The following is a 13,978-nucleotide window of genomic DNA, read 5'->3' on the forward strand; positions in this document are numbered from 1 at the left end:
GGGGTAGGGGTGGGGGTGGGGGGGCAGGCCCCTCCCACATCCACTCCCTAGAATCCCACCCCAGAGGCCCTGCTGCTGCCAGTCCCAAGAAGATTTGGGGATGCTTTCAGCTGCAAGTAATAGAAACCCTCAAGAAACAGTCACTTAAACTAGAGTTTCCCCATCGGCACTGTGGACACTGGGCCAGGTCATTCTCAGTTTGTTCATCCACATACCGCACTGTCTTGGGGTGCGTGTTGGTCTAGAGTTGTCACCAAGCCCCACACATGGGATGACTGAAACAGCAGATATTTATGCTCCCGGTTCTGGAGGCCAGAAATCCAAGATCAACGTGCCAGGGCTGGTGTCCCCCCTAGATCCTGGGGCAGGGTCCCTCCTGCCTCCCTCAGCTTCTGGGGACTCCCTGCAGCCCTCGCAGTTTCTTGGCTTCTGGCTGTGTCACTCGAGTGCCTCCATCCTCACATGGTCCTCTCTGTCTCTGTCTTTTCTCCTATGAGGACCACTGTGGCCCTGGTAGGATGGGGGGGGGGGGACAAGGGAGGCCCGGAGGTGTCATTCTTGTGACAGCCCTGGCTTCGGTTCCAGGAACAGTGCTGAATTCCTTTAATTTTCTGTCTTCCTGGGTTTGTTTCCCAGTGGGTTGAAACCAGGTCATCTCTTGGTTTTGAGAACTCAGAGAAGCCTCTGGAGCAGTCATCCAGGGGTGACTTTGCCCCCAGGGAACACTGGGTGATGTGTGGGGACATCTGTGGTTGTCACAACTCGGGGAGCTCCTGGCATCAAGTGGGTGGGGCCGTTCAGCACCCCACAGTGCCCCCACAGAGACGACCAGTTCTGTTGTAAGCAGTGGGGCGATGGGGAAGCCCTGCCCTAAGGGCTGGTCAGGATTTCATACTTCTAGGAGCCCATGTCCTCCTTGCCGGGGACCTGGACATACCTGCCAATGCTAACACCTCTGCTCCCCCCTCCACCCCCCAACCAGGTATAATCTTCTGTTCTTTGCCTCCGGAGGGGGAAAGTTTAACTACCAGGGGACCAAGCGCTGGTTAGAAGACAACCTAGATCACACAGGTCGGTGTCCCCCAGCTGGCCTGGGTCGTGGGGTCAGGGGCCTCAGAGGGGTGAGGGCCCCCGGTTTTTGCCTTCCCTCCGTTAGCTCCTGTTTCCACAGATTCCAGCTTGCTCCAGGACAATGTGGCTTTCGTCCTCTGCCTGGACACTGTGGGCCGGGGGAACAGCCTGCACCTGCATGTGTCCAAGCCGCCCAGGGAGGGGACACTGCAGCATGCCTTCCTGCGGGAGCTGGAGATGGTAGGTGCCCCTGGAGGCGAGGGAGCCTGACCCAGGGCCAGGCCCGTGCCTGTTTCACAGACAGGCCCCTGGTATTCCATTGTCCAGGCGTCAGACCAGGTGCTTTGCAAACCCTGGGGCCTAGAGTGAGCCTCGGTTGGGATTCTGGGGAGCACGTGGATTTCTCCCCATTTTTAGATGTGGGTGGTTTGGGGCGAGACTTGGGACCCTCTGTGCTCTCGGCCCTTTGTGGACATCTGTGGAGTGAGGTGGGTGGAAAGGGGCCCTCCGCAGCCTGTCAGAGTGTGGCTGGGCCTGCATGGCTGTGGGTGGTCTCTGACAGTGCCTTCCCCTGCAGGTGGCTGCTCACCAGTTCCCGGAGGTGCGCTTTTCCATGGTACACAAGAAGATCAACCTGGCGGAGGACATCCTGGCCTGGGAGCATGAGCGCTTTGCCATCCGCCGGCTGCCCGCGTTCACCCTGTCCCACCTAGAGAGCCACCGTGACGGCCAGCGCAGCAGCATCATGGATGTGCGGTTAGCGAGACCCCCTACGGCCTGCAGCCGTCTCCCCACCCACTGGGCCCTGCAAACAAGCATGTCCTAAATCGTTTTTTCCACAGTGGGGGGCTAGCGGTGGGCATGGCGCCTGGAGGCAAGGAAGCCGCCCTGTGTCTGGTGGGTGAGGGGCCGGAGTGAGCCTGGCAGCATGGGAAACACAAAGGAGGGTGGCTTACCTGGATTCAATCAATAGGGGGTGCTGGGGCAGGGAGGACACAGTGAGTGGCCTGGGGTTCTCCGGCCCCTGTTCATGAACCCTAGACCCTGAGCACCTCAGTTTACCATGTGGCTCCTGCCTTTCCACGGTCTTTCCACGGCCATGCCACGGCCTGGAGAGCTGTGCTGTCTCCCTGGGCCCTGGTGCCTCCTTGGGAGCCCTCCCCACCCACTCTTTCCTCACTTTCTCTCTCTGACGCTGGGAGTCTCTGGCCTTTGCCGTTTTAGGACCTCACATCCCCCTAGCCTCCCCTGGTGGCATGACAGCCCTCAGTGGGGCTGGGGTTTTATGGTGTTGTCGGCTGCCAAACCCTGAGCCTGGGAGAGCCTGTGCCCTTTCATTGGCCAACCCAGGGCATCAGCCTGGCTACTGGACATGCGTCTACTGGGGAGATGAGAAGGTGGTCCTTGAGGGCCCCAGCCCGGCCTGGTGACAGGCAAAGTCTAGAGAGAGAACAGGCACAGGAGGGGCATTTGGCTGGTCCTAGGGCATCAGGAATGCATCCTGGAGGGCTTCTTAGAGGAAGTGGCACTGAAGCTGAGGTACCTGAGCTAGAAGGGCATTCTAGGTCAGAGGGAACTGAGAGCAAGGGAGAGTTGGAGGGAAGGAGGCACAGGGCCCAGAGAGTGAGCCTGGCCACCCCCCACACTCACCCCTCCCCAGGAGGCCCCAGTATCTTACACCCACTTGGATCAGTGACGTTTTGCCCCCAAAGTTCCTCTTTTTGGGTTTGTGTTGCCAGCAATTCTTGGTGTCCCTTGATCCATGGCCGTATCACTTGTCTCTGCCTCTGTTGTCACATGATTATCTGTGTCCAAATTACCCTCTTATAAGGCCACCAGCCATTGGATTAGGGCCATCCTACTCTAGTGTGACATCATCCTAACTAGTCACATCTGCAGAGACCCTACTCCAAATCAGGTCATGTTTCCAGGTTCGGGCAGTGTGAATTTGTGGGGACACTACACCCCATTACTGGATGTTACATTGACTCTGCTCTCAACAACCTGTGGAGGCACGTGCCCTGACCACCCCCATCCCATGTTCAAGATGAGGAAACTGAGGCCCAGAGGGGTCCAGTCACTTGAGGCAGACACAGGGAGCCAGGCCCACTTCCCTGCACCCCTGAGGGCGTTGGACAGTCTTGCAAGGAGGGCAGGGCCCCCATTTTAAAGATGAATCTGAGGTACAGAAAGGTGCTCGCCCTGCCTGAGGAGGCTGTGGCTTTACTTGTTTTTGTTATTGGATATGCGATTGCTCTTGCTTTTTGGTGACTATCAGTGATGCTGATTCCAAATATATATAGATTTTTTTTTCAAACCTGCCCTTGAAGGTCCCGGGTTGACTCTAAAACCCTGACCCGCAACACGAGGCTCATCGCAGAGGCCCTGACTCGAGTCATCTACAACCTGACCGAGAAGGTGAGACCCTCACCGTGGTTGCAAGTCCCCCGCCTCGGTGTGCCAGGTGGGCCTGGACTCAGGGCCTGTACCTTCCTCTGTCTGCAGGGGACACCCCCGGACATGCCAGTCTTCATGGAGCAGATGGTAACTGCTGGGCTGGAAGGGCAAGGGTCCCGGGTTAGTGGGGGGCAGGGGTCCTGTGACCATGGCCACGTCCCTCGCAGCAGATCCAACAGGAACAGCTGGACTCAGTGATGGACTGGCTCACCAATCAGCCCCGTGCTGCCCAGCTGGTGGACAAGGATGGCACGTTCCTCAACACACTGGAGCACTACCTGAGCCGCTACCTGAAGGAGGTGAAGCAGCACCACATCAAGGCCGACAAACGGTGAGGCGCAGATGGCCCCCACCCCGTCTCGGATGGAACAGTGTAGCCTGCCAGTGAGCAGGCTCTTCTGGAGTCTCTCCTTACCCCAGGGTGCCAGGTGGAGCAAATATAAAGTACTGGGTGAAAAATACAATAACTAGAAAGTACAGGGTGCCCAGTTAAATTTGAGTTCCAGGTAAGCACCAGTTATCTTTTAGTATAAGTATATCCCATGCAATGTTTGGTTGGGGTATACTTACCCTAAGAGCCTATTCCTTGTTTATCTGAAATCCACATAGAACTCACTGATGTCCTGTGTGTTTTTGGTTTTTTTTAAAGCTTTTTATTGGGGAATTGGGGGATAGGCATAGCGCTGGGGAATTGGGGGAAGGGGAACAGACAAGTTGCTGTCCTTTTGTTCTTCAATCTAGTTGTGGAGGACGTTGCTTCACTGGCCCAAGTTGGCACCATCATTGCGCTCTTCCCGGGCAAGGCAGATCAGTTGCCGGCTTCTGGACGGCGGCTCACGCTGGCTGCTGGCTACACACGGTAGCCCATGGCAGCCCACTGCAGCAGGGGCTACAGCCTATGCTGTCACCGACTCACAGCAGCCCAACTCCAGATTGAGCTGTTTGTTCAGCATCTTAGCTGTAGAGGGCAGTGTCACTGGCCCTCATATGTGGGATCCGAACCGGGGCCCTCGGGTGTCCCAAGCCAGTTCTTAACCAACGCGCCACTCGGCCGGCCCCTGATGTTCTGTGTTTTATCTGGCAGCCCTATGCCCCCATCCATTCTCTTGTCCTTGTGTGCTTTGGGAATCAGTCAGTGGCTTGACCCAGGTCTCTGTCTACCCTTGGGGTGCTTCTCCCCACCATGGCCCCCCTGGGTTTCGTCTTTTTTTCTGCTGAAGGCTCCCACACTTCCCAGCTGGGCTGAGGAGGCCCCACAGGGCCTGTGGTAGAAGGGGCGCCTGTGGGCGTCCATGGACAGAAGACGTCCTGCAGACTGCTCGGTGCCCTCACTTGGCCTCCACCTTTGTCCGAACTCATGGCGTGCCTATGAGACAGCACTTAGAAGAAACTGAGACTCAGAGTGGACCCATAGCCGTGGAGCCTGGGTCTCTGATTCCCAGGCCATGGTCACCCTCCCTCTATAGAAATGCTTCCTAGACCAGTAAAATTTCTAGTCACTGTGTTTCTTTCTTTTTTTTTTTTTAATTAGGGAATTGGGGGAGGGGACCAGCCAAGTTGTTGTTCTTCAATCTTAGTTGTGGAAGGCGCCAGTCACCATCTGGCTGCCTGTTGGCAGCTTGTGGCCTCTAAGCTCAAGGTGCTGAGTTCAGTCTTAGTTGCAGGTGGGCAACGCCACTATCCCATGAGGGAGTTGAACCGGCAGCCTTGTTAAGAGCGCATGCTCTATCCACTGAGCCATCCGGTGGCAGCTCAGCTCAAGGTGCCATGTTCAGTCTTAGTTGTGGGCGGGCATAGCCCACCATTGAACAGGCAGTCTTGTTGCTAGGAGCACGTGCTCTCACCAGCTGAGCCATCCTGCCTCCTGTTGGCAGCTCAGTGGCAGCTCAGCTTGGGCACAGCATCACTGGCCCATGGGGGAATCAAACTGGCGGCTCTGTTGCTCAGAGCTCATGCTCTTAAGCTAACTCTTAACCAACTGAACCACTCGGCCGGCCCTCATGTTTCATTTTTAAAGAACACGTTTTAACACCCCAAATAATAGGAAAGATGTTACTTCAGAATAAAGCACAGTCCTTCTGCAGGGGGGACAGTGGCAGCCTCAAACAGACACACACGGGGTGCTCCCTGCCATGTTCCTGGGCTGGTGGGACCTCCAGGTGGTTTGGCATCTGGAGACCAGATGTGGCCCGGCTTCAGGCTGAGCCCACTGAGAATGCACTCTCTCCCCAGGGACCCCGAGTTTGTCTTCTATGACCAGCTGAAGCAAGTGATGAATGCTTACAGGTGAGCTGCTGTGGTCCACAAGTGGGAGGCTGGCACCACCCCCCTGTTCGCTGACCCCGAGGCCCATGCCCTCCCCTGATCCTCACCTTCTCACCTCCAGGGTCAAGCCGGCCATTTTCGACCTGCTCCTGGCTGTTTGCATCGGCGCCTACCTTGGGATGGCCTACACAGCGGTCCAGGTGAGAGGGCAGGGCTCAGGTAGGAGGGTGGGCTGGCCAGATGAGTCCTGCCTAGATGCAGGTGACCCCACAGGTGGCCTGGGGCCTTTCACGGTGGGGTTTGTCACCAATGTCACTCATGACCTTACTTGCGCCCTCCTGCTGTTCCCAGCACTTCGATCTCCTATACAAAACAGTTCAGAGACTGCTTCTGAAGGCCAAGACGCAGTGACATGGCCGAGCCAGCACTGGGGGCCCCGCCAGCTGCTCTCACAATGCACGGTCAGCGGGGCTCGCTCTGCAACGATATCCCAAATTACAGAGCTTTTCTGTATTGCTCTTGAGGATTTGGGGAATTCTTTCTCTTTTTTGTCCTTGGAACTCCCTTGGAGGAGCATTGGGTGGAGTCCTGGGGCCAGACCACCGACTTGGGAACAAGCTGTGGATGAGTCCCTGGCCCAGGGGTCGGCCCTGCAGTCTGCAGGGTACTAAGCCAGTGTGGATGGAAGGAAACTCGCCTGGCACAGCCCAGAGGTCTGTGCCTGTGCTCCCCGCTGTTCCCATCCCCCTTGGTGACTCGGATACTCACTTCCTGTTTGTCTGAAGAGGGCAGCGCCAGCCTCTGGGTCCCCGGGTTGCAGTTTCTCTCCCGGAAGCCTTGTGTGCCCCACTCAGGCCAGGGCTGAAGGAATGCATCTTCCCTGAACCCCCGTTGGATGGCTGATGACCTGAAGACCCGGCAGCGTCCCTCACTCCACCTCCCTGTCCGGTCCCTCGTCGCTTCCCGTCACTGGAGCCTATGGTGCCTCTGCTGCCTTTTGCTGTGCCCCAAGGCTGCCTTTTCTGGGCTCCCAACCCCTGGCCCTCAAGGGGGAACCTGGTGCCTGCAGAGGCCCCCGGGCTGGAAGCAGTCCTAGAGGAGGCCCTGTAGGAGAGGCCCCCTGCTGGAGACCTACTGGCCTCAGCTAACTTGCTTCTTTGCCTGGCTCCCTGGGCCTGTTTCCTCATCTGTGAAAAAGAGAATGGAGTGTCCTGGGGGAGCAACATCCATGTTGGGGGTGTCAAGCGGGAGCTTGCTGGAGAGACATGACTGTGGGACCCAGAGGGGGAAGGTTGGGCTCCGTGGGGGCCTTGACCGAGCCCTCACTCCACAAACTGGGCACCTTGTGGGGTGTGAGCTCAAGAGGTGGGGAGGAGGCCTCCAGTGCTGGATGGACCTCAGGGAGTTCCAGGTGTACTAATTCATGAGCAATATAATCAATTAAGCGTTAAGTGCTAAGGGGAGGGCCAGGATAAAGGAGAAGGGGCTCCAAGCACCCAGGCACTGTCTCCACGGCTACCAGGGAGGTCTGAGCGGCTGGAAGGGACAGGAGGACTGACCCTCCCAAACCCTGCCCAGCCTGCCGCCGCCCCCTCCCTGAAGCCAGATAGCTGGAGGGACTGGGTTCTTCTGGGGACTGTGTCTCCGCCCTGCCCGGTGATTCCCCCAGAAACTGTTTACGGAATGCCCGGTCCCTCTGGGTCCTCATGCCATGGGGGACGGGAGTATGACAGCGGTGGGTGTGCTATCTGGGGTTGCCGAGCGAGCATCTTCCCTCCCCCAGAGCAGCTCATCAGGACCACTGACCGTTCAGAGCTCAGGCTGATTGTGGGACAGTTGGACGATCAGAAAATAAAGCCATATCGAACAATCAGCTTCACGTGTCCTATCCAGCGGCTCCTGGGTGTGTGGGCAGAACTGGTTTCTTCTGAAGCCGTGAGGGGGTCTGTCCTGTGATCTCGCGACTTCTGGCACTCCTTGGCTTGTGGACGCATGGCTCCTGTCTGTCCCTGCCTTCACATGGTGTCTTCTCTGTGTGTGTGTCTCTAATAAGGACACTGGTCATTGCATTAGGGTCCAACCTACTCCAGTACAACCTCATCTCAACTAATTACATCTGTAAAGACCCTCTTGCCAAATATTTGATTCTGAGGTTCCTAGGGAAGATGAATTTGAGGGATATCATTCAACTCGGTATGGGGGTGTGGAGAGCAACAGGCTGTGGAGAGGCCAGGCCCATCTTCAGCCCCAAATCAGGATCCCGGAGATCCGTTGGGGCATGGCCCCTGGGATGCTCAGTGCAACTAGCCACTCCGGGTTTTGTGGGGTCACGTTCTCTGCTCCAGGCCTGGGAGCTCCCGAGGTTCTGCATGGTCCGCCCAGTTCTCTGTCATCCCACAAACATCAATTGAGCATCTGTGCTGGGCTGTAAGATTTAGCTGTGAACAAAGAAAAGTCTGCCTTCAGGAGCTTGTGTTCTGGGGAACGGGTGAAGACAGACAAAATATGGTCTTAGAGATGTGTGCTGTGGGGAAAATTAAGCAGCGAGGGAGGCAGAGTGCACTGGGAGATGCAACCTAGGGGCACTGGGGGCAGATCCGAGGAAATGAATGGTGAGATCTTTGACCCTGAGGGAGGTGGCAGCCCTGGAGGGCTATGGGCAGAGCAGGGACAGGACCTGACTTGGGTGCTCACAGGTGCTCTCTGGTGGCTGCTAAGGGGAAGACACAGAAAGGACGAGAGACAGGTGACCAGGGTGGAGGGGACTGCTGGTGCTGGTGTGAGTTGATGGGCTGGACCAGGGGTCAGCAAACTGCGGCTTGCGAGCCACATGCGGTTGTTTGGGTACGTTCCATCTCAAAAGTTTGCCGACCCCTGGAAGAGCCAATCCTGTCCTTCACAACAATTTAAAAATTATTCGAGAGCCATAAATATATTTTTACAAATAAGGAAAATTTAAAGTAATATTACAAATGAAACTATTATGGTTTTATTTTCATTTTCAATTTTACTTCAGAGCCACATGCACGTACCCAAAGAGTCACATGTGGCGCACGAGTCACATGTGGCTCGCAAGCCAGTTTGCCGACCCTTGGTGGCTTTTCCATCTCGAAAGTTTGCCGACCCCTGGGCTGGACCAAGTGGAGGCCAACAAAGGGGATGCAGTGGACAGATTCCCAAGGGCAGTGGCTGGGTTCCCAGAGCACTGAGGAGGGCCTAAAAAGGTGATTCTGGAACCCATATGTGAGCTGGACCCAGAGGGGAGACTGCTCCTGGGTTTCCTTAGCCTATTCCTAGGGTCACAGCTGCCTCTTTTCCCTTTCTGTACTCTGCCTCCCCCGACCCCCCACACCCTGCCCCGCCCAGCTCAGGCTGGAAGGTGTCTTTGGCTCCAGCATGGACTCAGGTAAAACTCCCGACGTTTTAGAGGAAAGGCCAGCCTGCCTTCTCACATTAACCTAGGCTGATATTCCTTTTTTTTACACAAAAAGTTCCTTTGACTGTAACCAAGAAAACAAAAGCCACCAGCAGCCATCAACACGCCCGAGTGTTTTCATCCTGTTTCCCAGTGTATGTGGATATATGTACATGCAATCTCAGTTTGAAAATAGGACTCATAAAAATTTTAAAGTATTTCTCTTTACACAGCTCCTTGTAGGCGTGAGGGACATACAGTGAGAGGCGCACCCGTGAAGCCCTCACAATACCGAGGTGGTGAACGTTTCTGTGCTCCCCTTTGCAACCTCTCCCTGTGCCCTCCTTGTCCCCAGGCAACCGCTGGCCATGCCCTACAGATCAGTGGCATTCAACTGTGAAGTCAACCAATATTTACCTCCCTGCTGTGTGCTGAAAATGAGAGACCCTATCCCAGCCACCCTGGGGCTCCATGTCCACTGGGGAAGACAGGTAACAAGTTGAAATAGCTGGGGGGTGGACAGTGATGGCTCCCCAAGGAGGGGGCTTTTGAGCGAAATCAGAATGACAAGGATTAAGCCATGGAATCCAGGCCCGTGGTCCAGACAGGCCACAACCTGTGCAAAAATCCCTGGGGCAGGACTGTGCTTGGCGTGTTGAAGGAGCAGCGAGGAGGCTTATGTGGCTGGAGCAGAGTGAGCCAGCAGGAGAAAGGGAGGCAGTGTCAGGCCACTTGAAGGGGCCTTGGTGAGCTGTTCGCATTTTATTCTCAATGTGATGGGTAACTGGGGAAGGGGTGGCCCAAGGAGAGGAGGATGTGGCCGGACCTGCATTTGGAAAGGTCACTGGCTCATCAGAGATGATTATGAAGATGAAGTAAAATCAGGTTGCTCGTTCTGTGGGCTCCCTTGGTAACCATGAACATCACCTGAGGTCCCCATCAGCCCTGGGTGGCAGCAAACGGTTTGGGCAAAGATGTCCTTTAAAGAGGTACTGCATCCTCCACCAGGACCCCAAAGGGGTCCCATCCAGTGGCTTTGACCTTTTCCAAGGGGGTCTTTGTTTTAAGACAATAAAACACAAGCTATTGTCTGTTGTAACTACCTTGGTCTCTCTCCCTTTTGCCCAGAGGCATCATCAACTGCCTGTATCCTTTTCATTCTTTAAAACAATTGTTACATACACATTTATATACAGATAATATTCAGCGTTTTTTTCTGTACAGCTTAAACATAGGTATAATAGCATCATACTGTCCTTATGTTGCATTAACTCTTGCTTTTATATGTTTCATTTTCACTGCTGGTATAGTATTTATTCTATCCTCAGCACCTTGAGTTATCCATCCAGTCCCCTGCTGAGGGACACACAGCTTGTGCCCAACTTTCCGTTATCACAAACTTTTGTAGGTGCCTCTTGGCACATCCGGAGGGAGTGTGGATTTGGCCAGAGGTCAGCAAACTGCCACCCATGACCTAGTCCAACCTGCTGCCTGTTATAAAGTTTTATTGGCACATGGCCGTGCCCGCTCTGTTGTGTATCTTCTGTGACTGCTTTCACACTGCAAGGGCAAAGCTGAGCAGCTGCAGCAGAGACCTTGTGGCCTGTCAAACCTGAAATGTTCACACACGCACATGCATACATGCTCTTTACAGGAAAATTCTATGCTGTTCTTCTCTTTCATAGTGGAAAAGCTTTGGCTCCTACCAGACAGCAAAACAGATCTATTTTGCAGTGGACACACACTGGTGGCTTCTTTTGATGTTTCAATCTCAGTACTGAGAGTTACTAATGACCCTAAACACCCTTGACCTACAAAAGGCCCAGACCAATTGAGCAGGAGCGCTGGGTAGAGTGTTAAAAGAAATGTGGTTCCGAGGGGCTGTGCAAGCTTCACTATTGGCTCAAGTCACATGGGCAACCTAAATCCATGCCTGGTGCCTGCCCAGGAAGAGGGAAGCAACCATGATGCTTTGCAGCTGGGTCCCAAGACAGATGCCAGCCTGTAGCCGGGCTGGGCAGGTGGGCCGTGGGCCAGCTTACCTGTGTGGCTTTAAAGTGAGAAATTGGGTATATTGCCCAGCATTCCACAAACATCATTTCTTTTCTATTTTCTAGCTTTTTATTTTGATCCAATTTCAGATTTACAGAAGTGTTCTAGGAATAGTACACAGAACTTCCTAAACCCTTCATATATTCTGTAAACGTTAACATTTTACCACCTTTGTTTTACCTATTTCTTTGTCTCTCTTTCTTTCTGTCTCCTCTCTTTGTCTCTCTCTCCACCCCCTTCACTCCTAAATATGCCAAAGTATATCTCCTCCCTCCTCATAGAACAATCACCCAGATCAGACAATTGACACCAGTACAATCGTGTTAACAAATTACAGACCTTACTCAATGTTGGCCCTTGTCCCCAACAGCATCCTCACAGTAAAGAACGTTCCAGATCATGCACTGCACCCAGAGCTCTGCCTCTCTAGCTGCCTTTACCCTGGAATGGTTCCCTGTCTTCATGTCTTACGGTCATGGCGTTTGTTATGAGTCCTGGCCAGGCTTTCTGGGATGCCCATAACTTTGGGTTTCCTAGCGTTTCCACAGGATTGGGTTCAGCTTGCATTTGGGGGTGGGGTGGGCATATCACAGAATGAAGTGAAAGCAGGGATGGTTTGTCCTCGGTGCACATTCCTGGGGTGTGAGTCCTGGTTATGTGGATAATGGGTTGTCCCCTGGCTCTCTCCTCTGGTGATTAATAAGCAAATTGTGGGCAGATACTTTGAGATGGTGCAAATACTTTGTTACTCCTCAAATGTCACCCTCTAGTTTTTCACACACCCCTGATGATTCCTGCCCAAATCCGTGATCACTTGGGTGGTCACCACGTGGGGATTTCCCTCATTCTGTCCCTCCCTGTACATTTATTCATTGGGATTACACGCTTGCTTTTATTTCTAATTTACAGAAGACAAAAGGGAAATTCAGACAGGTAAACTATCTTGCCTTGAGGTTTTGTGGCAAAAGGGAGGCAGAAGTGCCATTCACAGTTTTTTGTTAAAAAAAAAAAAGAAAGAAGAGAAAAGGCTTTGTTGAGATATATTCAAATACCATGAAATTAACCCTTTTAGGTGTACCACTCAGTGGTTTTTAGGATATTCATAGATTTGTGCAACTGTCACCTCTGTTTAGTTCCAGAACATTCCATTACTCCAGAAAGAAGCCCTGTCCCCATTAGCAGTCACTCCCCATCTGCCTCCCCAGCTCCTGGCACCCACTGACCCACTTCCTGTCTCTGTGGATTTGCCTGTTCTGGACATTTCATATGAATGGAATCGTACAATATATGAACCCATGCAGTTTTGATTGCAAGTTACAGGAACACACTGGGGCTGGCTTGTTCAGAAATGAGAAGGTGTTTCTTTCTCCCCCTAACTTTGGAAACAAACCAACCGAACACTCCCAAGTTCAATATGATGTACACACAGCCCCACGGTGGGTGAGGCGTCGACTCCTCTCTTCCCAGGGAAAAAAATTCATTGGCCCTTCAGGGCAAGTGTCCACTCCTGGTCTCAGGGGCTGTGACCAGAGGGGCAGAGCCACATCAAAGGAGGGATGGAGGGAGAAGTGGCCATGACCCCTTCGGGGGGGGGGCGCGTGGACTGGATCTCCTCTCTTTCCATCCCCCTCCCTCCCTTCCTTTCCCCCACCCCCAGGCTGGCTTAGGGGTGGCCAAGCTGTGCCTCAGAACTCACACCTCCACACCCTGTCCAAGGAGTGGAGTTTGTTGAGAGAGGGGCTGGTGAGAGGTTGGCCCAATGAGGAATCCTTTCCCATCCCTGAAGCCAAATGGTGGGGCTGGGGACCTGGGAGAATCTGGGCAAAGGTTATGGTTCCTGCAGGAGGGCCAATGAGCACCTCCTTCCCAGTGGAGGGGAGGCCGTTGAATTGGGGGTGTGGCGACTGGAGGCCTCTGCTTTCTTTCCATAGATGTGTGAAGACAGGAGGCTTCTGGGACTGGTAGGGACTTCGATGCAGTGTTCCCAGAAGACACATCCCAATCCCCTAGGCCCTGGTGGGGTGGGGGTGCTTCAACCCCTGGGAATGTGCTAGAAGAGTTGTAGGCAGCCTGGGCAGTGAGGGACTTGGGGGCACAGAGGGAGCAAGGTCAAGGGGCATCAGGGTTGAGGGAACAGGGTGAGGCTGACCATCACTCAGGAAGACACTCAGGCTGGCTGTGCAGAGACCACCAAAGGGCAGAGGCCCTGGCACAAGGCAGCTCCAGGCTGGGCCCCTTCCCACTGACCCTGCCCCCCAGATGACCCTGACCTCCACTGATCCTGCCACCTCCCCCACGAGCAGAAAGCCTGGGTGTTGGCAGAGGGAAACAGGGGTTGGGAGGACCCAGAAAGGACCAGGAACCATTTTTCCTCGCGGTGGAGCTCAACCCTTTTCACACCCACAACCTAGGAAATAACAGTCTTGCTGTGAAAAGTTGGGACTGGAACACAGCAGACATCTCTCCAGACCTTTGCTGCCATCCCCTGGAGGCTTCTGAGAAAATGCAGAGTCCAGGTTCGAGTACTTGGACCTGCCGGATCAGGCTCTGCATTCTTAGCATGGTGCCCAGGGGGACCCTGCCCCTGTCCCCAAACCCAGCCCCTCTGATGAGGTAAGCCCCTTACCTGTCACATCAGCAGTTGTTATCCGAGGTGGTTCTGCCCCTCAAGGGATACTGGGCTATGTCTGGGGACATCCGTGGTTGTCACAACTGAAG

General features: G+C 54.3%; 1 protein-coding gene across 2 annotated transcripts in view; it reads left to right on the plus strand.

Moving 5' to 3' along the window:
* Window positions 1-7,666, plus strand: part of NCLN (nicalin) — a 21,764-nt gene extending 14,098 nt beyond the window's left edge. The window contains exons 7-15 of one of the 2 annotated variants that reach the window (XM_019653503.1): window positions 983-1,071; window positions 1,172-1,311; window positions 1,649-1,827; window positions 3,402-3,489; window positions 3,577-3,615; window positions 3,699-3,859; window positions 5,761-5,814; window positions 5,915-5,993; window positions 6,145-7,666. In XM_019653503.1, coding sequence (XP_019509048.1) covers window positions 983-1,071; window positions 1,172-1,311; window positions 1,649-1,827; window positions 3,402-3,489; window positions 3,577-3,615; window positions 3,699-3,859; window positions 5,761-5,814; window positions 5,915-5,993; window positions 6,145-6,204 — 889 coding nt within the window. In that variant the 3' untranslated portion in view covers window positions 6,205-7,666. Of the gene's footprint in view, window positions 1-982; window positions 1,072-1,171; window positions 1,312-1,648; window positions 1,828-3,401; window positions 3,490-3,576; window positions 3,616-3,695; window positions 3,860-5,760; window positions 5,815-5,914; window positions 5,994-6,144 lie in introns of both variants that reach the window. The other variant, XM_019653502.1, reaches the window with a different exon arrangement.
* The last annotated feature ends 6,312 nt before the right edge of the window (window positions 7,667-13,978 follow it).

Source organism: Hipposideros armiger, unplaced genomic scaffold, assembly GCF_001890085.2.
Source record: "Hipposideros armiger isolate ML-2016 unplaced genomic scaffold, ASM189008v1 scaffold_202, whole genome shotgun sequence".
Classification (NCBI taxonomy): Eukaryota; Metazoa; Chordata; class Mammalia; order Chiroptera; family Hipposideridae; genus Hipposideros; species Hipposideros armiger.